We start from the raw sequence: 23,714 nt of genomic DNA, 5'->3' as shown, positions 1-23,714 counted from the left end.
ACTCAAAGACGCCTATATCACTTTATTGTTTTTAAATGTGCCTCCTCAGTCTGAATAGAAAAAGTTCAGTTTTATATAAAAAAAAAATAGTATATAAAAATAATAATAAATATTTTTTTACCCTACAGGTTACAGGTTACTCAACAGGCTTTATTCTTCCTAAAATGGAAATGTGGTCCAGTCAATACACATACACATTAGGCTATATGCCAACTATACATTTTTATAAATTACAACAGCATAAACGTCTCTTACTACTACTACTACTACTACTACTCCTTATTGAAGTCTGTAACTGCCTGATCTCTTGCCAAACCGTCAAACCAGTAGATGGTGATAATGCCCCATGATATAACGGGAAAACTGCCAACAAAAAACAAGAAGAACTACTCCTTCTCCCCCTAATAGTAGTAGCCACGTCGACGCAGGTGGGCGCTGCCCCCCAGCGGCCGGAGGAATTCTCTTCAAATTGGTCCCATGTAAAATCATGAAAGCCAGGCATTTTCATGAATTTATAAAACCCGGCCAGACGCTACGGAGTGGACGTGAAAAGTGGACTTGTCTGGGCAAAAGAGGACGTTTGGTCACGATAGCCTAGCTTGAACTCGGCTTTTTGGGAGGAGGCGGGCTTGACAACAGTAATAAAAATAAAATAAAAAGGGGGTGGGCAAGCTTGCTCAATTTTCTTTCTGTGCACCAAATGAGGAGTACTGTATTTCAATTTTACTTACCGTAATTTTTGCACTATAAGGCACACTTAACTATAAGCCTACACCCACCAAATTCAACACGAAAAGGGCATTTGTTCATAGATAAGCCGCAGCTGTGCACACTGTATTATAAGTGTGTCATAAGACCAAATGAACCACCATGAAGCTTTGAACAATTGACTGCAAAGCTTCATTGCTTCAAGAAACTGTGGTGGACAAAATCAACAGGAAGTGACTGAAAATCAACAGCAAACGACCTGAAAACGCCCCGGAATTAAACTTATTGGCTGCCACTGACTGCCATAGACATCCAATCGTTTGAATTGGTAGGGATTGGACATCTATTAGTGATTAACTCATTCCAATTCACAGCCGAAAGATGAAAATAGCTTGTTTTTCTGTTCATGTATAAGTATAAGTATGTATCGATAATTGTTGTATCGCCATATCATGAGATCATCGTTATTGTCAGCCTCGTATCGCAAATCCTATCACATCTCTGTGCAAACTTTGGTGTCGAAGCTAAAAAAAAAAAACTGCCAGCAGACACTAATGGAACTTGGAAGACAGACGCTCGTTCTGTCCGGTTGACTCCGGCCTTGGACTTGAGACTTTTTCACTCTGAGTGTTGCTTTAATGAGTCCCGGGAGGGATTGGAAGTGCTGGAAGTCTGCTGGAGGACCACGCGTGATCCCCTCACGGATCGTGTTAAGTGGCATGTAACGCCAAAATGCTCGGCAGTCAAAGCAGGAGGTAGAACACTTGTACAAAAAGAGCTGTTGGCTTAGTTGGGCCAAGGACTGCAATCACAAACAGAACTGCAATAGCCTTGTACTTCCTGATAGTTTAATCAGACAGGTCAGATGTACTGTACATGTTGTAGCACTGTTAGACCTTGGCAGATGTCCAAGCTTTACCAAGGGATATTTTAGTTAGAACAGAATGTTGGTGTAACCCCTCGTCGGCAAAACTTGAAAAAATAACTCATTGGCTGCCATTGACGGCGCTAGACGTCCAATCCAATTTGTCTGGGGGTGTGACAAAATATCAAAATGGTGATATATCATGATACTTTGTAGCCCAAAAGGTTTTCGATATGGTCCTGCAAAGAATCAATACATCGTTTTAAAAAGGTATCACAGATTAAATAAAAAAAATAATAATGAAAAAAAAACACGTTTCGACTAAAATACAGGGTAGAGCAGAGACACATGTTTATTTAAATTTGTCACCCTGAAGCGATAGTTAGTCTAAGGATGGTAGGGATGGACATATTTGAGAGGGTGGGGCTTAAAGTTTGGTTCTTAACGTGCACTATTTTATGTTTATTTTTCAGTAAACCCCAACATGGAGTGGACGAAGTTGGAATGCGCTTTCGCTGCTGAGGCCTTTTTTTCAAGCGGTCGCTCATTCGTTGCAACACAATTTCTTTTATTTTTGCATTCAAACACTTTTTTTTTTTGATGGAAGTGACTTCTTTTTTAATTGAAAATATATATTTTGATTGAAGCAACTTTTTTTTGATTGAAGCAAGTTTTTTTTTTGATCGAATAATAAATACACAAATCTACTTCCATAAGGCTCCGCCCAAGGGATACAATTTTTGACTGAGGTAACTACATTGGCACGACACCGGTGGGCGTACCATATTCAATGGATGATGATCTTGGTGAAAAGTATAGCTGTCCTGCCAGCAGCCTGATATAGAATTCCCCTCAAGAATGATGGGAAACAAACGCTCATTTTCAACTTATTAATATAAATATTCTTGTAAGTAAATTTTATTGCTGACACTGCGTTTCGGGGTCATCAACATGTTGTGCCCCCCTGCCCCAAAAGTCAAACTCCACCTATGTACATAATATATACTTTATGGCAATTGTTTTATTCATTAATGAAACTTAATTTTTCTATCCAGACGGAGGAGGCACACTTTAAATATATTAAAGTGATATAGGCACTTTTGAGTGAACTTCGAGTCAAATTCAAGTATCTCGAGGCCGGGCACGGTCCTCTTTTTTGGAAATCAAAATAGGGTCACCCTAGACTTGAGTAAGGAAGAAGGAGGAAAAGTAACAAACTAATTATTTATAAACATATAATATACAGCAAAAAGCATGGCCAAAAATGATTAATATCAATGAACGTAGCGTAATTTTGGCTTAAAAAGCAGTTTTGAAAAGGATTGTAACTTTAATTAGCTTTGCAAAAACTAGGCGGCACTAAGGTGAACCGTAAACCCGTTTTCCTCCCCAAACTTTAAACACATCATTTGACAATTTGACATTGATAATTATGCTCAAAAGTAATTATTAGATAAATGTACTTACTGAAGTTGCATTATTTTGCGGCAAAAGGCTTCATACAATTAAATTGCGCATTCAATGGCAAACACCTGCGGGTAAATTTTCTGAAAGACTTCCTGGTTTCTTCTTCAAATCCAAAAAGGAGTGTGCCACCATCTAGTGGTTGAGAATAGAATTACAGCCTAAATATTTTTGCGTGAATGCGACTTTAGAACTAAAACAGTTCTCAATATGTAGATTAAAATTATTACAAAATTAGATTTGCGTAAATAACGTTATGTTCAATGCGGAATGAGATAAATACCTTATTTTAAGACTTTTTGAATTTGAATTTATTGTCATTGTCATCATCATCATCAACATTAAAATCAATGTCACAAAAGGAAATCATCGCGTATGTTTGTTTATCCAAAGAAGATGAGAATAGACATGACAAAGGAGACGGGAAAAAAAGCAGAAGCTTATCGGGACCCGTCCCCCAGCCACCAAGGTCGCACAAGCAGCATGCTCTGGATCAGTCCAATGACAGACTAACACATTTCGTTCAAAAGTCATTAATTGCCATGGAGATTTCACATATAGTAATTTAAGTATATAGGATCAGTTCATGTCCAAGTAGGTGAGCTCCATGGACAATTCTGATGGCTTTCTTTTGGAGGACGAAGTCCTTCAGGAGCTGGCTTGTGCGACTGCACAGTTCGAGCTCAGCCTTCATTTCTTTTAAGAGAAATGAGTCAACAATCTGAAATCATGGTGGTCAAGAAATGGAGAATAATGTGGTACATTTATTGTTAAAATGTAATTCAGTATTTCATTACATGAAAATGTGCCATAAGGATGCAAACGTTTACAAAAAAGTGACCTCAAAAGCAAATGAAATCGTCGTTCCTGCTGAACTTAAACCTGTTCTGTGCTACCGATAGAATAGAGTTTCACTGGGATGGACAGATTTATTCCAGCAACCTAAAACCAATCTCAGCCCACTATTGAGTGGAAGCATCGAAAATTTCGGTAGTCTGTCTGTGAATCTCGTTGAGGATCACGTCGCTGCCAGAACCTTCCGACATTCCGCTATCAGCAAAAACTGAACCTGCAGGGACAAAACCATTCAAAACCTCAATCTTCCAGTTCGAGATGTATACGTACTGCTACTATTGGTGCTGTTGCTGATAAGCGAGGAACTCCGAGAAGCAAGCTGGCGGGCCGATGTCACCGCGGAGAAGTTGCGGTTCTCCCGAGTGGCTGTACGACTCCATTCTGCAAAGATACTGGACATCAGTTCCCTGTTTTCCAAGTTTTTTTAACTGTCTTGAATGTGTCAAATCACCTGAATTTTCAGCCAATCTCAAATTCCCGCAGCACAAGTACGTTCTCCACTGCCTGCGGACGTTCTCCTTGCAGGCACAGTGGAAAACAAAGACAAAAAAACCTACGGGAATTTGAAAAAAATATATATTTTAATATTTGCTTAAAAAAAGTTTCTCTAATTCTTCTACTGCTTTAAGCGGCGCTAGGGATAGTGCTGAAAGCCTTTAGCCCAAGGTTCATCGAGAACTTTTTTAAGGATTTTAATAGGTAAAGTGGGTTTATTTTTTTGTTCTTGCTGATTGTGGCAACCTTGGTTGTAAAGTTGATTGTTTTTCTGGTTTCAGATTGGCTATTAACACACTTTTAGGACTTGCGTCGCAGTTTTCCAAATGAATTCGGGCTGCAACTATTGATTATTTTAGGAGTTGATTAATCGATGAACTAGTTAGTTCGAATAATCGAGTAATTGGATAATGAAAATAGAAAATTAAAATACCTGAGCTGAGCCTCCAATGGTACAAAATTAAATAAATGAGGATCTAAGTACAACAAAAGAACAATTGGCTAATTTACATTGCAAAACTCCGATAGTTTAAAAGCTAAAAAATGCTAACATCTTTTTTTTTTTTTTTTTTTAACAATGCTCTTAACATATGGTTCAAACACATATTCCCACAAAAAAACGGCTAAATATACCTATGAACTAAATTACGAATGCATTAAAAAAACATTAGCTCAAACAAAAACTTCGCTTATGTTGGTCTTAACAGGGAGCAGCTGGATTCAGTCATGAGAAATGAGTTATGTCATGTTCACTGTTGCCACTAGAGGGCAGTGTATCTACCCAAATCAACAAAACTAAATTCAAACACTTTCAAAACAAACCATTACAGCCCCACTTTAGTTCAACGAATACTCGTAGCAGCAAAATTTAATTCGAATCTTTTTTGTAATCGAATTACTCGAGTTAATCGATTAATCGTTGCAGTACTAAACTAAATGATGACTACGTAGCATGTTGGTGTTAATTTGGTTAATGATAAGACATTTTTCTTTGTAAATGATAGTTACCTGCAACTCATGGTAAATGGTGAGTACTTATTTAGTACATTTAGCTACATTGTTACAATGCCCAAAGTGCTGTACGTTAGCACACATCAATGGTGCTGCTGCCATGCAAGACGCTGCCAACTCATTGGCGGCAAATTAGAGTTCGGTGCCTTGCCCAAGGTCACTTCGACAGTGAGCTGTCATAGCCTGGAATCGAACCACCGACCCTTTGGTCCTAGGACAATTTGAGCTACCAACTGCACCACCGCCACCCCTTATAGGCAGGTTTTGCTAATACAGGGGTCAGTAACCCACAAAAAAAAAAAAAAAAAATATGTCTGCAGCCACAAAAAAAAATTTGAAAGCCTTGTATATGCCTTATAATGAAGGCCACACATATTAGCTATATTAGCCTAGTATCAAAATGACTAAGTTGGCTACAAATACATAATGAGCCTTCATGATTATCCTAATTTCCACACTATAAGGCAGACCTGGAAACCTTTAATTTCCTCAAAAGCTGTCAGTGCGCCTTATAATCCGATGTTCCTTATATATATGGATCGAAATTGGTTAATCATGGCATGACATTCCATTTAGCTCAGCTCCATCCTGTGGATGCATAACGCAACGACAACCTCTACTACTGTAAATACTACTACGACTACTACTACTGCGCCTTATAATGCAGTGCGCCCTATACATGAAAACGGGTTTAAAATAGGCCATTCATTGAAGCTGCGCCTTATACTCCGATGCACCTTATAGCATGGAAAATACGGTAAATGTGTAATTTCCCTGCAGTTTAACTTCATTACAATATTAACGAATTAGAAGAATGTTTGTGTCATGTTTGTCTTCCTACAGAAACCATATTAAAAATAAAAATATAGTTCCCTACCCCCAGAGGCGTCGGGTCCCATTAGGCAAACCAGGCAATAGCTTAGGGCCCCCAGCCAGCAAGGGCCTCCAGAGAGCCAACAGATTTAGCACACGCAGCTAGGGTTGTTCCGATCATATTTTTTTTATCCCGATCCGATCCCAATCGTTTTAGTTTGAGTATCTGCCGATCCCGATATTTCCCGATCCGATTGCTTTTTTTTTTTGCTCCCGATTCAATTCCAATCATTCCCGATAATTTTTCCCGATCATATACATATTTGCAATGCATTAAGAAAAAAATGAATAAAACTCGGACGAATATATATTTTCAACATAAGTACTGCATTTGTTTATTATGACAATAAATCCTCAAGATGGCATTTACATTATTAACATTCTATCTATGAGAGGGATCCACTGATAGAAAGACTTGTGACTTTGTATATTGTGACTAAATATTGCCATCTAGTGTATTTGTTGAGCTTTCAGTAAATGATACTGTAGCCATGCCTAAATGCATGATGGGAAGTGAAACCATGACTGTGCGTAGTGCTACCAATTGATATATCTTCTCTGCGTTGGGAAATGACATAAGGTGTCTTAAGCCTAAACTAAAGACTCTGGATGAGTGTAACATATTATGTCTGTAACGTTAAATACAATTAGAAAACGATTTAATTAAAATATATATATAAATTTATATAATTATATAATTTAATATATAAAAAAAGGCATGGCTGATATTTTTTTGCCGATTCCGATACTTTGAAAATGACGTGATCGGACCCGATTGATCGGGATGCCGATCGATCGGGACATCTCTACATGCAGCTTTACTGCAATGTGGCAGCGACAAGTGCGACAGTGAAAGCCTTGTGTCTGAGTTCCCTGAAGGGGCCCCTTCACCCCCTCTACACCCCCTCCCTCCCTCACGTGACTCAGAGTGAGCGTGAGCGGCGATTTGGCTTTTTTTTTTAATTGGCGTATATCCAAAATGAAGACAAGTTATCGTTCTGGAAGCAACAAAAGAAAGAAAAAAAAAGCAGAAGAGGAGAAAAGGAAGCAAGACAGCGTACTAAGTTACTGTAGTTTTTTTGTCCTAATGTAGTAGAAGCCGGGCACTTTGAGTGTCCTAAAAAGCGTTCTATGAGACTGAGGCGTTATTATACTTTTATTAAATATGCTATTGCTCCAAGTCCAACTGTCCCCCTTACTTGCACATGCTCGAAGTGCCCCATGTTGCTTGTTGCCTGGGGCCCCGGGGGACCCTTGCTACGCCTCTACCTACCCCATCTTTTGCCATTTTCAAAAGTTTTTGAAAACGCTCCAGGGAGCCACTAGGGTAGTGCTAAAGAGCTTCAAAAGGCTATAGGGTCAGCAACCCGCGGCTAGTATGTGTATTTTTCACAAAAATGTGTTGACATTTGGCTGGTGAAACTCGTAAATTTGTCATATTAACCTTGCAGTGAGTTGAAAACGGTGAAGAGGTACACAAAAGGCAAGTGGAGCGGCCCCCACGCGAACAGCGCGAATCCCCACGCTAGTCCAAGCAGCGCCACTAGCCCAGCGACGCTTCTTAAGTCGGCCACCAGTCCGCGTTGAGGCGACTGGTTATGTGGGTTCTGCTTCTTGATGCGCCACAGCTGCGCCATGACCACGACGAAGACCAGCAGGCACGAAAAGAACACCGCCAGGAAGTAGGCTACGACACCCACGTAGAATGCTACGTCGCTACGTAGCCAGCAGCTGTCAAATGTAAAAGAAATACAAATCAAAATGTGGATAAAAGTGCTTGAATGAACACAGAAAGACTCACAAGTCACCTGAAGCGCCGTCCGCGTATCGTCCATAAGAAACCAGACCGTAGTTGTCTTTGTCCACCGAGATAACGATAACCACCACCACAACCGGAGCCCCCCAGCCGATTAGTGAGAATTTTAGCATGTATCTGCTGAGGTACGGCGTGAACACCCGTACGATGCTCAAGTACATGTGCAGGGCTTCGAGCCCCGCCCACGTGAAGGACGTAAGCAGAAAGTAGTGCAGGAAGAAGGCTGTGCTGATGCAAAGTCCGCGGGCCGGGTATCGAGCTAGCCAACCGTTGAGGAGATACGCTAGGTTGAGGAGGAGGAGCGAGAAGCAGAGCTGGACCAGGATTTTGGCGGGAATGTCACGAAGTAACTTCCTATGAAGTTGGAAGAAGAATATAGTCGTGATAAACTGTGGTCGATGTCTATGGCTGTCAATTTAATGAGGCTTACGCAAATGAAAGGTATGTCAGCAAGGTAGCGGCTAGGAAAATGGAGGAAAGTCCGCAGCCGATGTATGTGACGAAGGTGAGAATCTGGGCCTGGCGGTAGTTGTTAATCCCGCCTCTGGAGAGGTCCTGGTAGACGATGCATATTAGGAAAATATTTTATTGTACTTTTAAAAAAATATATACAGATTGTCCCCGGGTTACGAGGGACTTGACTTACCCAATTTCGACTTTACGACGCCAGAGTCTCTTCCGCCATTGTCACATATGTAAACTTGAGCAACGACTCCACCATTAGTTGACAAGACAGCTCCCACAAACATTGCGTAACGCCTTCCCGTAGGGGGCCAACCCAGACAGAACGTTGAGTTGGCTTTAACTTTGATAAACTCAAACACACGCTGCGTTCTAACGCTGGATTTAAGTGGAAATAGGACGAAGGTTTTACTGAATACAAGCAGGCAGGAGTGTCTCAAGAATGATTTGGTCGAGGATTCAAGGTAATTATTATATAAAATAGCACCATGCTTGCACTTTGAAACGTTGTGAATTGCGTAAATTTAGCTTAAAATATTTACGTAAAATGAATTATAACTGCCCGTTTTTTTGCTTTTAACAAAGAATCTAGACTGTTTTACATTCATATCTTGTAAATTCCGTGCTTTAAGCATTTATTTACAAGAATTTTCAACTTAAAAAGCTCTTTGTTTCATGACGGTCGCCATGCTAGATTACACAATACCGTAACTTTTGCTTGAAATATTTCCGTAAAATGAACGATAACTGCCCGTTTTTGCTTCTAACTGAGAATCTAGACTGTTTTACGTTCATATCTTTAGAAATTCCGCTATTAAAGCCTTTATTTATAGAATTTTCAACTTAAAAAGCTCTTTGGCGTGTGATGGCCGCCATGTTGGATTTTGTATCTCTACACAACAGCGGAATTCAACCTGAATAAGTTGTGATTGTATATAGAAAAATGCTAATTTTGCATTTGTTGATTACAATAAGATGATTCTACATGCTTTCATCAAGTCTTAAGTTTCTGATGTGAAAATTGAGTGATTTATTAGCTGTTGGGAAAAAAAATTAAGTTGCTATTTTGGGCAAAAACTTATATGGTATGTTCAATATTGCAATTGATCCTGAAAATATAGATGATTATCTCTGCATTTGGTGATTTTTATGCATCTTGCATAAAAGTTGATTAATTAATTGGGATTTTATTTTATCTACCTGACAGAAAACAATTGGTGTTGAAATGTCCATCTTATCTGATCAAAATGTAAATTTAGTAGATTAAATTAGCTAGCTTAAATGCTACGAATGCTAACATATTTACAATTTTCATACCAAGTCACTCACACATAACTCTACAAACTGCAGCTCTAAACTTAATCACAAATGCATACACAAACATATATTATCTTAAAAAACTTACAGCCTTATGCGGGCCAAACGAGTGGGCAGCTGTCCTAATTCTATATCCATGTCAGACTAGTCTCCTACTCAGTCATACAAGCCAAAGCGACAGTCCAGCCACACCCAACACTGCTACCAGAGGGCAGCGTATCCCCCGTCATTAAACAAAATAAAATACTTTTGGACTTTTTGGATAGATATTTTTTAAAGGGTTAATTCCGATTTACGCAGAAATTTGATTTAAGTCGCCAGTGTAGGAATGGAACTCGTTTGTAACCCGGGGACTACTTGTAATTTACTGTCTGTCAGTTTCTAAATGTCTGCAAAACTGTCAAAACAAGCTCTGACCAGTAGTATGGCAAAAGAAGTGAGGTGGTTGCAGCTACATGTAGTCCCCCACCAGGTGGCGCTCACCACAAAGCAGCCGTCTGAGCTCCAACCACCTGCACCCACTGAAAAAAGCAGCCAAAAAAATCAATCTAGACCACTTCCAATCTAATCTGTTTGACCAACGAGCTCACCGTTCACGTCAAAGTCCCAAAAGACACAAACCGCCTCATGGTTTGCCTGTGACGGTCAAATAGAGGAAGTTAAACAAAAAAACAGGAACATTTATACAGCTCAAGGTAACTCACGTTCATTTGTCTATTGTTCCGTATGGTAAAGCGAATGTTGTCGCTCAGGTTGCTTATCGACATGTTGCTAACGCTGGACGCTAGCACGGGACTGACTGCAGTTTGATTGGTCATAGTTCGGTCCTGGAACGAACACAGATACAGTCTTTTCAGATTTGGATACCTGAAGAAGAGTAAATTAACCAGAAAATCGATTTTTAAAAAACACCTGGAAGAGGACAGGTTTTGTATAGAAGGTGAACTGGACCCTGTCGATCTGCTTTTTCTGTTCGTCGCTCATGCCCTCCGTTATAGAGGATGGCAGATAGACAGAAGCCATGCTAGAATCCCACTTCCTAGCGCTGATGGGACCGTTCATCTGTACGAAAAAAAAAAAACGTGAAGGTTTTGTTGTCTGTGTCCATAAACGAAAACCATGCCGCTACCTGAACATCGTCAGTGTCGAAGATATTAAGCGACATCTCTGGAAAATCGTTCCCGTCCACTTTGCGGACAGCCAGAACCAGCGAATCGGACGAGAGAATGGCAGGGACGTCTCCAACCAGCAGTTTGAGACTCAAGTCCTCCACTAGGCTAACAAGCCTTTTGGAGATGAAATACAGTGTATCACAAAAGTGAGTACACCCCTCGCATTTCTGCAGATATTTAAGTATATCTTTTCATGGGACAACACTGACAAAATGACACTGACACAATGAAAAGTAGTCTGTGTGCACCTTATATAATAGAGTTAATTTATTTTCCCCTCTAAACAACTTAAAATATAGCCATTAATATCTAAACCCCTGGCAACAAAAGTGAGTACACCCCTTTGAAAAAACGTACATCCCCAAATGTCCAAAATGAGTACTGCTTGTCATTTTCCCATTGCATTGCTGCAGAGATTGAAGAGGTGGGGGGTCAGCCTGTTAGTGCTCAGACCATACGCCGCATTCCACATCAAATTGGTATGCATGGCTGTCACCCCAGGAGGAAGCCTCTTCTGAAGACGATACACAAGAAAACCCGCAAACAGTTTGCTAGAGACATGTCAACAGAGCACATGGATTACTGGAACCATGTCCTATGGTCTGATGAGACAGGCGGGCTTTCTTGTGTACCCTCTTCAGAAGAGGCTTCCTCCTGGGGTGACAGCCATGCACACCAATTTGATGTAGAGTGCGGCGTATGGTCTGAGCACTAACAGGCTGACCCCCCACCTCTTCAATCTCCGCAGCAATGCTGACAGCACTACTCCTGTAATGAGTCACATGACATTTTGGAGGGAAAATGACAAGCAGTACTCAATTTGGACATTTAGGGATGTTCATTGTTTCATAGGGGTGTACTCACTTTTGTTCCCAGGGGTTTTTATATTAATGGCTATATTTTGAGTTATTTTGAGGGGGAAATAAATGAAGTCTATTATATAAGCTGCTTTTTAAGGGGTGTACTCACTTTTGTTGCCAGAAGTTTAGATACAGTGCCCTCCATAATTATTGGCACCCCTGAAAAAGATGTGTTTTTTAGCTTCTAATAATTTTTTAAAAATTCAAATAATATGGGGACCTTAATGGAAAAAAAGAGAAAAATCCAACCTTCAATACAAGTGCATTCATTCAGTGGGGGGAAAAATCCCATATAAAGAAAAAATTATTTGACATCAAATAATGTGTGTCACAATTACTAGCACCCCTGGTGTTAATACTTTGTACAACCCCATTTTGCCAACAAAACAAGGTCTGGGGACTGAGATGGCCATGGGAGGAGCTTGATTTTGTGTCTGGTGAACCATTTCTGTGTAGATTTGGCCATATGTTTAGGGTCACTGTTTTGCTGAAAGACCCAGTGACGACCCATCTTCAGCTTTCGGGCAGAGGGCAACAGATTTTGATTTAATATGTCCTGGTATTTCAAAGCATTCATGATGCCATGCACCCTAACAAGGTTCCCAGGGCCTTTGGAAGCGAAACAACCCCACAAGATCACTGACCCACCCCCATACTTCACAGTGGGTATGAGGTGCTTTTCAGCATGCGCATCTTTCGTGGCACGTCAGACCCACTTAGAGTGTTTGTTGCCAAAAAGCTAAATCTTGTTCTCATCTGACCAAAGCACACGGGATCGTGTGTATTTTTGTGTGAGACCAAGATTGAGTTTTTTGGCAACAAACACTCTAAGTGGGTCTGGCATGCCACGGAAGATGCGCATGCTGAAAAGCTATTTTGAGGGGAAAGTAAATTAACTCTATTATATAAGCTGAATACAGACTACTTTTCATTGAGTCAAAGTGTCATTTTGTCAGTGTTTTCCCGTGAAAAGATATACTTAAGTATCAGCAGAAATGTGAGGGGTGTATTCACTTTTGTGATACGCTGTAAAAAATAAACTTTCATTGTCTGATTTTTTTTTAAACGGAAGTATTTTTGGGAAAGCTACCTGTTGCAAGATGCGGCAAGCGCAAAAGGATGGCCGTCCATCAGGTTGCTCACACTTCCGATGATTTTCTCGGCCAAACTTCGCGATATGGTCGGCGCGTCTAGAAGTTTCTCCAGTTCCGACACCAGTTGCGCCACCTGCCGCATTTAACGTGAAATAGCGATTTGGTGCGAACGAATTTTGAATTCTTTTTGATTCAGGTCTTACCTGGGAGGAGTTGAGCTGAGATGCATCCAGGGTTTTTTCCAGCAGTTTGCTGGCTCGCTCTTCCAGGTTTTTCTTGGTGTTGGTGCCAGAAAGCAACGAGGTCGTGGTTTTAATCATCTTACCATTTAATGAAGCAGTGCCACTACTTTGACTTGGAGGAACTGCAGTCGCGGTCAAAACTCTCGCTAAAAGGTCACGGGGGCCTCCAATTGTTGTAGTAAAATCCATTCCGGCATCGGAATTTTTGAGTGTGGATACAGAGAACGTGTTGTCATGAATGTGTGCCCTTAAGTCGTCAAAAGATTTTGAGGAAGATGCCGTTGGGTTATATCGTGACGTGTTTTTGATGAGAGGTTTTGTTGCAGTTCCTGTAGTTACATTCAAGTCTATCATGTCAATAAGTGTTGTTGTGACGTATGCGGTTGTGTCGTTGCTATGTACTTGGTGTGTAGATACGTTGTCAGGTGATGTAGAAAATTGTGTACTACGGTTGGATGCTGGTGTGTCTTTGATGAGTGCCGTTATTGGAGTTACTGTTGTTGAATTGGAGTTCCATTTGTTATTTGTAAGTGTTGTAGTAGTAAGTTGTTTAAGTTGATGGGTTTGTGACCTGTTTTTGATTAGGGTTGTTACTGTAGTTAAATTGTTGACAAGTCTATTGTTGGTAAGTATAGTAGTTGTAGTAAATTGTAGAAGTTGTTTGGCCTGTGAGGTGTCATTGATGAAGGGTGTGACTGCAGTTAAAGTGCTGTCAAATGTGTTTTTGGTATAAGTAGTAGTAGTAGTAGTAAGTGATAGCTGTTGGTTGGCTTGTGACGTGTCTTTGACGAAGGGTGTGACTGTAGTCAAATTGTTGACACGTGTGTCGTTGGTAAGTCTAGTAGTTGTAGTAGATGGTAGTTGTTTGGCTTGTGACGTGTTTTGGTTAAAGGGTGTGACTGTAGTTAAAGTGCTGTGAAATGTGTTGTTGGTATATGTAGTAGTAGTTGTAGTAGTAAGTGATAGCTGTTGGTTGGCTTGTGACGTGTCTTTGATGAAGGGTGTGGCTGTAGTTAAATTGTTGACAGGTGTGTTGTTGGTAAGTATAGTTGTTGTAGTAGATGGTAGAAGTTGTTTGGCTTGTGACGTGTCTTTGATGAAGGGTGTCACTGTAGTTAAAGTGGTGTCAAATGTATTGCTGGTATATGTAGTAGTAGTAGTTGTAGTAGTAAGTGATAGCTGTTGGTTTGCTTGTGACGTGTCTTTGATGAAGGGTGTGGCTGTAGTTAAATTGTTGACAGGTGTGTTGTTGGTATGTATAGTTGTTGTACTAGATGGTAGAAGTTGTTTGGTGTGTGACGTATCTTTGATGAAAGGTGTGACTGTCGTTAAAGTGGTGTCAAATGCGTTGCTGGTATATGTAGTAGTAGTTGTAGTAGTAAGTGATAGCTGTTGGTTGGCTTGTGACGTGTCTTTGATGAAGGATGTTGCTGTAATTACACTGGAATTAAGAGTGTCGTGAGTAAGTGGATTAGGAGTAGTGAGTAGAAGACGTTGGTGGGATTGTGATGTGTCTTTGATGAAGGGTGTTACTGTAGTTAAATTGTTCACAAGTGTGTTTTTGGTATATGTAGTAGTTGTAGTAGTAAGTGATAGCTGTTGGTTGGCTTGTGATGTGTCTTTGATGAAGGGTGTTACTGTAGTTACATTGGATTTAGGAGTGTCGTGAGTAAATGGATTAGGAGTAGTGAGTGGAAGCAGTTGGTGGGATTGTGATGTGTCTTTGTTGATGGGTGTTACTGTAGTTAAATTGTTAACAAGAGTGTTTTTGGTATATGTAGTAGTAAGTGATAGCTGTTGGTTGGCTTGTGACGTGTCTTTGATGAAGGGTGTTACTGTAGTTATATTGGATTTAAGAGTGTCGTGAGTAAGTGGATTAGGAGTAGTGAGTGGAAGAAGTTGGTGGGATTGTGATGTGTCTTTGATGAAGGGTGGTATTGTAGTTAAATTGTTAACAAGTGTGTTTTTGGTATATGTAGTAGTAGTAGTAAGTGATAGCTTTTGGTTGGCTTGTGACATGTCTTTGATGAAGGGTGTTACTGTAGTTATATTGGATTTAAGAGTGTTGAGAGTAAATGGATTAGGAGTAGTGAGTGGAAGCAGTTGGTGGGATTGTGATGTGTCTTTGATGATGGGTGTTACTGTAGTTAAATTGTTAACAAGAGTGTTTTTGGTATATGTAGTAGTAGTCGTAAGTGATAGCTGTTGGTTGGCTTGTGACGTGTCTTTGATGAAGGGTGTTACTGTAGTTATATTGGATTTAAGAGTGTCGTGAGTAAGTGGATTAGGAGTAGTGAGTGGAAGCTGTTGGCTGGCTTGTGACGTGTTTTTGATGAAGGGTGTTACTGTAGTTACATTGGATTTAAGAATGTCGTGAGTAAGTGGATTAGTAATAGTGAGTGGAGGTAGTTGGAGGGATTGTGATGTGTCTTTGATGAAGGGTGTTACCGTAGTTAAATCTTTGACAAGTGTGTTGTTGGTAAGTATAGTAGTTGTAGTAAATGGTAGAAGTTGTTTGGCTTGTGACGTGTCTTTGATAAATGGTGTTACTGTAGTTACATTGGAGTCAAGTGTGTCATGAGTAAGTGGAGTAGTAGTAGTGAGTGGAGGTAGTTGGAGGGATTGTGATGTGTCTTTGATGAGGGGAGTTACTGTTTTTAAATTGGAGTCAATTGTGTTGTTAGTAAGTGGCTTAGTAGTCGTGAGTGGTAGTAGTTGTTGAGATTGTGACATGTCTTTGATGAAGGCTGTCATTGTACTTTCTGTAGTAACCTTGTACTCTTGTGTGTTAGCTGACGGTAGTAATGAGTTAGTGTTAATGTTATATGCCACTTTGTCATTTGGATGTAGTGTGACATTTTTGTGTGGAGTTATGTTATAGTCAGATGTAAAGGATGGTGTAGTTAGGTTGTACAGTGATGTGTATTTGAGCAGGGGTGGTACTGTACTTGATTTTGTTACTTTATTGTCAAAGATGCTGTTGGAAGATGCTTGTAATATTTTAGTCTTGTTGTTGACTGTTGTGTCATTTGGAACATGAGTAAATCCTCTGTAGTGTGTTTTCGTATTGTAGGCTGATGAAGATGTCATACTGGGGGTAGAGTGTGATGTGTGATTGATTAAGGGTGGTATTGCACTAACCGGAGTGAAATTGTTCAGTAGTATATTGGTTGCAGATGTTAATAACGAGTCCCGTGTCGGTGTGCTACTTGAAATGCCATTGGCCGGGCCGGGAGCTTTAATGTGAGGCAGAGATGGGATGTCATTAAAGCCGGTAACAGAAGATGATGTCTTGGTGTCTCTTATTGATTGTGTGCTGGAAGGTGTGCTGGTGAAATTTATTCCCACGTGGCCACTAGAGGTCACTGTGGTTGACGGAGCCTCACTTTGACGACTGTCAGATGAAGGTGAAGGGGAGGAGCCACCTAATTCTAATGTTTTAGCTAAAAACAAGAAAAATGCTTGTTCAGTTTTTCAGTCCTCCAACTTGTAATGGGGGAAAAAAGACAAGTAAGACCGACCACAAGGGAGGTGGGGGTCCATCTGCCGAGCACGGGGGCTGGTGACGCCCCAGAAGCGGGCGTTCCAGCCTACGACGTTTCCATCCTCGCAGGCACCGCGGCGGGCCAGGTCGTCCCACACGCGGAACATATAGATCTCCACCCGGCCTAGGGTTGTGCCGGGCGGGCGCTGGCGAGGACGGCAGCCCAGCCAGAGGGATCCCGACGAGGGGATGGCCTGGGCGATGACAGTCCGCTTAGCCACCAGACGTCCGGCCAGCTGAAAGCCAGATGATGTCATCAAGTAGGACTTAACCAGCTGACTGAGTCGTTCCGCACGTTACCTCCAGACTGAAAGCGTTCCCGCGGACGTCCCTCCTCAAACACACCCTGTGCCACCGTCCCATAGCCAGACTGACGTGGAAGCGGTGTCGGACCCCCAGCAGCCAACCGTATAGCGCCCCCCCGTCGCCCTCCAATCCCAATTCGGGTTTGAGTCCATGCTGCGATGTGTACGAAAAGCCCACCCACGCTCCCGGAGCCACCACGCGTACATCGAGACACACGCTCATCTGGGAAAGCAACGGTAGCGGCGTGCTGTCCTGCAGGGTCCAGTGGTCCTCGCAGCCATTTAGCACCGCCTTGGTGTCACCCAGGAAGTAACCAAATGCTTTGATAGAAGAAAGAGTTGAGTTGGCAGATGAAATAAAAGCAAAAAAGAAGGAATGAGAAATTTGTACCTTTGACCGGAGAAGCTTCCAAATAGAAAACGACGAGGACCTGAAGGAAAACAGACCTCCATCTTTTTTCCGAGTGAAAACTGCTCATACTCCTGAAAAAACAAAAACACTGGGAGTCCAGACTGATTCAAAAACCTCAAAATGTGGTCTCCAGACCAAGACCAGTCCTGAAAGTTTCAGTGCTGCTAGACTTTCTTATCTAGTTTTATTTCCACCAAATATCAGATGTCTCTTGGTTTGACATGCTCAAATTCTCCTCGTTTCTCCGACTATTCATCGGGACTTTACCTTAAATTTGAGTCTTCGAGGGATCCAATGACCAATCGGCCCACGGCTATCGCATGCAAACTTCCAAATTACATTTTTCAATGCAATATTCCGACTCCATTCCTCGGTAATGGAAGACCAGACTTTCCCGCTTTTGTGGAGGTAGACGCGATGTCAGCATCTTCTCCGGTATCTGGAATCCAGACACCTCCAGCCGCCAGACCCCGGGGCAGGGGTGGCACCGCCCGCCGCGTTCACGTTTCCGTCACTGGCAGGCTTTTGTTCTGCGCTTCATTGTTCTGATCAAGTCGAGCCTCTCGCTTGGCATTCAGCATATCGCGTGTCAAACTCTCATAGTCTCATATGAACAACCCGGTCACGCTATGTTTACAATTTTATAAAGGATAACAAAAATGAAAAGACATGAAAAATAGTTTTACCTGATTCTTTTTGTGCTCTTTGGCTGCATTTTCTTTCAAGTGGGAGGATAAATTTCTCCATGCGGACGTCTCTTCTTCCTCTTCTGTGGCGTGAACTGACGTGACACTGAGTTGTGCTTTTCAATCACTACAAGAGTGCTTGCTGGACCGACTCGGCGGAGGACACGCCTACTCGGACAAGGGGGAGGAGTCAGTCTGCCCCATCCAAGTTCATCCCTATGATTATTAGGGATGGGAACCTCTTGGTACTTTACGATCCGATGCAATTTGCGTTGCAAAGCTCACGATAACGATGATTTCACGATAGGTTGATACAGTGATCCCTGGTTTTTCGCGGTCAATGGGGACATCTGAAACAAATGATTATAACAACTAGGGCTGTCAAAATTATCGCGTTAACGGGCGGTAATTAATTTTTTAAAATTAATCACGTTAAAATATTTGACGCATTTAACGCACATGCCCCGCTCAAACAGATTAAAATGACAGCACAGTGTAATGTCCGCTTGTTACTTGTTTTTTGGTGTTTGGCGCCCTCTGCTGGCGCTTGGGTGAACTGATTTTATGGCTTTCAGCTCCATGAGTGAGCATGGTGTAATTATTGACATCAACAATGGCGAGCTATTAGTTTATTTTTTGATTGAAAATTTTACAAATTTTAATAAAATGAAAACATTAAGAGGGGTTTTAATATAAAATTTCTATATTTTGTACATTTATCTTTTAAGAACGACAAGTCTTTCTATCTGTGGATCGCTTTAACAGAATGTTAATAATGTTAATCTTGTTGATTTATTGTTATAATAAACAAATACAGTACTTATGTACCGTATGTTGAATGTACTGTATATATCCATCTTGTGTCTTATCTTTCCATTCTAAAAATAATTTACAGAAAAATATGGCATATTTTAGAGATGGTTGGAATTGCGATTAATTACGATTAATTAATTTTTAAGCTGTAATTAACTTGATTAAAAATTTTAATCGTTTGACAGCCCTAATAACAACATATTTGAGAGAAAAAGCATGTTATTTTGCCTCATTCAAATCTTAATATCTGAACATTTAAATATGTAAACTAAAGTGCAATCACATTCGTAAATGAATGGCTTCTGGTTTTTGAAATGTAAATAAACCAATCTATTGTGATAAAACAACAAAATTGCAATAACGGCGTTAACCATCAAAGTGAAGTCTAACTGTAACTGTAGTCTTGAAACAAATCTGAATAAGGAAAAACATTGCAATAAAATAATGCAAACTGGTTAAAATTGAGAGTAGCTGAGATCTGTCATGACAGAATATCACTTCAATGATATCTGGCGCCATCTAGCGTCCTGAATGGGTTTAATGTCTTGACCGCGAATATAAGACGACCCCCACTTTTTCAGTCTTATTTCAATGCAAAAAACACCATCTTATATTCGGGCCAATACAGTATATATATTTTTTAATAAATATTTTTTAATTAAGCTCTTCAAATGTAATAATTATATTTTAAACATGTTACTGTTCCACCTAATTATCTTTAAACAAGAATATAAAGTAGAAAAATGCTTGTCTTTATTAAATGCTTCATTTAGTGAGTCCACTCAAATCCGCTCAAGCTGCTCACTTACGATGATTGACACATGCGGCGCTTTGTAGTTTTGGCTCACAAGCGTCTCTGGCAGATCAAACCTTAAAGGGAACCACAGATAGAAAGACATGTAGTTCATAAAAGATAAATGTTAGTACGAGTTAAAATAATTTGACTTTAATAAATAATAAAATTTATAAAATTATAAAATATAAAAAAATATATTAAAGTTTTAATAAAATTTGTATAATGATTTTAACTAGTAGGTTGCCATTGTTGTTGACGTTGCAGGGCGGTGACGTAACATGGCCACGCTGCCGCACTTCCACCGTGTCACTCTTTAACTATGTGTGAGATGTGCTTTAATGCTTTTGCACAATAACAGTATTAACAATATTCACAATAACAGTATTAACAATATTCACAATATTTACAATAGTAAATGCAATTATGTGTGTTTAAAACTAGGTGTTATGATTATGTTTTCTCTATTCACTTATGCTTTTTAGTGTTTACACAATGGAAAGAGTAAAGTTTCTGTTTTCAGTAAATGTCACCATAATGTTTCATTCTGGTTTCTGTTCTCAGTAAATGATACAATCTCGATAAAACAAAACTTACGCATGTGCAATGAATGCTCTCCAACTCCTTAATAAAAAGGCTGCGCTCCTCAGGGGGGGGTTTAGATAAGCTTGTTGCGAGCTACTCGCTCCGCATCAACCTTCTCTTCTGACGGCCGTTAGCGTAAAACCTAATCCCTGTCTCCGTTCTGATTCTCTCTCCACCCTCCCTCAGGTCCTTTATTATTTTCTTAGTACAATAGTAAGTTTAGACCCAACATTTCGTAAGGTAGTGATTTAAATACACCACAAGGTGTCAATGAGGAGTTTTTAAATTAATTAGAGATCAAGCCAATGAGTGCATTTTGTCCCTTGACTGACGTAGTTTTCCTTTTTCCCAGTGCGGGCGCTATTGTGCCTTATGTTCAATTGTATGTTGTGAAGGTAAGACACCTGATAATGGCTCCCAGCATCATAGTTTGTATATTGTGACTAAATATTGCCATCCAGTGTATTTGTTAAGCTAAACGAGTTGCTAAAATGTTTAGAGTTTGACCAATGTCTGACCAAAAAGTGACTCAAACTCAACAGGAAATGACTTGTAAATGACCCAAAAATCAGAACAAGTGACCGTGAGTGCTCTGGTTTTGAACGATCAAACATTCATTCGTCCTTCCCAGTTTTAGGGGGCAGTTTACATGGCGACTCTGCGACACAAAGACGCAATTACTGAGTAGCAGAATGGCCTCGCATGCGTATGGTGTCGGCGAAGACAGAAGGCGAAGACGAAAAATTCTGAATCCTGCCTCCAAAGTGAAAGAATTCGATTGCGGGGGATTGAAGGGGGCTTGCTCCGAATGCATATCAAAGGCTCCCGTGGCGCGAGACCGCGCCGATAACATCAGCACTCATACACGTCACATTGGGCGTGCGCAGCGGTGCTACTAAACATTAAAAACATCAAATATGGCGGAATGTCGGCTTTAATTGACTGTTTTAATCATTCTTTTTAAATTAAATATGTTTCCATTTTTGTGCCTTTTTGAACAAAAGAAAAATGCCATTGCTTCGAGTGGGCGGGCATATTTTTTTCCGGGTTGAGGAGCTTGGTGGGGTCAAAGTGCATCATTTGATGTCGCCTTGTAAATCTGCACTGCCCCCTAGGGCTTGGCATGAACACTACATCGTTTTCATGCGGAATTTCAACATTGTTCGAATGGAGACGGGCCCATATAAATGCCAATTTGAAATTTTTCGTATTCTCGGAGAGTCACCATGTAAACGGCTCCTTAATGGATTGGGTGTCGAGCGCCATCAATGGCAGCCATAGAGTTAACTGAGACACTACTATGGTGGAAGATTTTGGTAGTAACTTGTTGGTTCCTTGAAAACCTTTTAAAAAACGATATCTCGATTCTTGCCATGAGCGTATCGATAACATCTGGGATGCAAAGTATCACAATATATCACTTCGATATTTTGTCACACCCTTAATGATTATTCACCCGAAAAACAACGGTGTCACTTTTGTCAGACTTATATTAAACAACTAGAAAAGGACATTTCTAGTTTTGCCATGACTCTCTTCCGATTAATTTCCAAGCATTTTTGGGTCACCTCCTTGTTAACTCATTGACTGCCATTGACGGTCCTAGACGTCCAATCCCGTAGTCAATGACAGCCAATGAGATGTTACTTCCCAGCATGACTGGAGGGCAACAGCTGCGGCTACAGGATGCGGGCCCAGACGGTTCCTGGACCGAGTATTAAGCCTTGATTTGCTCCGTCTCACTGAGTGCACGTGCTCGTGAGCGTTCAAGTATGTCAAATATGAGCGAGCAATATTATCGTGCCTGAGGCTGAGTTATGAAATGGATTCCTGGAGGAGAAACGCTCCAAAAACATACACATGGTTCAGGCTGTATTTTTCAGGAATGAGGAAACGCAAAGGCTAACGTGTAGTGCGGAAAGTAAACACAAGAGGGCAGTAAAGATGTTTGTAAACATAGTGTGTTTCTCCAATTATGATACCTACAGTGTATCACAAAAGTGAGTACACCCCTCGCATTTATCTTCTCATGGGACAACACTGACAAAATGACACTTTGACACAATGAAAAGTAGTCTGTGTGCAGCTTATATAATAGAGTTATTTAATTTTCCCCTCAAAATAACTCAAAATATAGCCATTAATATCTAAACCCCTGGCAACAAAAGTGAGTACACCGCATAGAAACTACGTACATCCCTAAATGTCCAAATTGAGTACTGCTTGTCATTTTCCCTCCAAAATGTCATGTGACTCGTTACAGGAGTGCTGTCAGCATTGCTGCAAAGATTGAAGAGGTGGGGGGTCAGCCAGTTAATGCTCAGACCGTACGCCGCACTCTACATCAAATTGGTGTGCATGGCTGTCATCCCAGGAGGAAGCCTTTTCTGAAGACGGTTCACAAGAAAGCCCGCCCGTCTTATCAGACCATAGGACATGGTTCCAGTAATCCATGTGCTTTGTTGACATGTCTTCAGCAAACTGTTTGGGGGCTTCTTATATGCAGTTGTGGTCAAAAGTTTACATACACTTGTGAAGAACATAATGTCATTGCTCTCTTGAGTTTCCAGTTATTACTACAACTCTTATTTTTCTCCGACAGAGTGATTGGAACAGATACTTCTTTGTCACAAAAAACATTCATGAAGTTTGGTTCTTTTATGACTTTATTATGGGTTAACAGAAAGAGTGATCAAATCTGCTGGGTCAAAAATATACATACAGCAACACGAATTAGCAATTTTGACTTCTCTGAGGCCATTTAAATAGGGCTCATTGGATGCAAACGCCCACAAACGCTACAATGGGAAAGTCAAAGGAGCTCAGCATGGATCTGATAAAGCGAATCATTGACTTGAACAAGTCAGGAAAGTCACTTGGAGCCATTTCAAAGCAGCTGCAGGTCCCAAGAGCAACAGTGCAAACAATTGTTTGTAAGTATAAAGTGCATGGCACTGTTTTGTCACTGCCACGATCAGGAAGAAAACGCAAGCTATCACCTGCTGCTGAGAGAAAATTGGTCAGGAGGGTGAAGATTCAACCGAGAATCACCAAAGAGCAGATCTGACAAGAATTAGAAGCTGCTGGAACACAGGTGTCAGTGTCCACAGTCAAGCGTGTTTTGCATCTCCATGGACTGAGAGGCTGCCGTGCAAGAAGGAAGCCCTTGGTCCAAAAGCGGCACCTTAAGGCTCGACTGAAGTTTGCTGTTGATCACATGGACAAAGATAAGACCTTCTGGAGGAAAGTTCTGTGGTCAGACGAAACAAAAATCGAGCTGTTTGGCCACAATGCCCAGCAATATGTTTGGAAGAGAAAAGGTGAGGCCTTTAACCCCAAGCA

General features: G+C 40.8%; 1 protein-coding gene across 1 annotated transcript; it reads right to left on the bottom strand.

Moving 5' to 3' along the window:
• Positions 1-3,327: 3,327 nt before the first annotated feature.
• LOC130908433 (adhesion G-protein coupled receptor G4-like) lies at positions 3,328-18,277 on the bottom strand. Its single transcript, XM_057823850.1, has 17 exons — positions 18,182-18,277; positions 17,475-17,566; positions 17,079-17,404; positions 16,756-17,014; positions 13,196-16,677; positions 12,989-13,125; positions 10,996-11,152; positions 10,779-10,928; positions 10,571-10,693; positions 10,457-10,502; positions 10,284-10,387; positions 8,518-8,642; positions 8,073-8,441; positions 7,716-8,002; positions 4,344-4,445; positions 4,163-4,273; positions 3,328-4,106 (listed from the first exon to the last, which is right to left on the bottom strand). The coding sequence occupies exons 1-17, from the start codon at positions 18,208-18,210 to the stop codon at positions 4,000-4,002; spliced, it is 6,006 nt and encodes a 2,001-aa protein (XP_057679833.1). The 5' UTR covers positions 18,211-18,277; the 3' UTR covers positions 3,328-3,999.
• Positions 18,278-23,714: the final 5,437 nt, after the last annotated feature.

The sequence above is a fragment of the Corythoichthys intestinalis genome, chromosome 20, assembly GCF_030265065.1.
Source record: "Corythoichthys intestinalis isolate RoL2023-P3 chromosome 20, ASM3026506v1, whole genome shotgun sequence".
Taxonomy (NCBI): domain Eukaryota; kingdom Metazoa; phylum Chordata; class Actinopteri; order Syngnathiformes; family Syngnathidae; genus Corythoichthys; species Corythoichthys intestinalis.
The sequence above is the reverse complement of the archived record's forward strand: the minus strand, read 5'-3'. Positions and strand labels throughout refer to the sequence as shown.

Coding starts and splice junctions, on each gene's coding strand:
- LOC130908433 (XM_057823850.1), bottom strand. CDS start 18,210: ATGCAGCCAAAGAGCACAAAAAGAATCAG. Junction 13,126..13,195: donor CTCAGCTCAACTCCTCCCAG/GTAAGACCTGAA, acceptor TAAATGCGGCAG/GTGGCGCAACTGGTGTCGGA. Junction 4,274..4,343: donor GAGATTGGCTGAAAATTCAG/GTGATTTGACAC, acceptor GTATCTTTGCAG/AATGGAGTCGTACAGCCACT.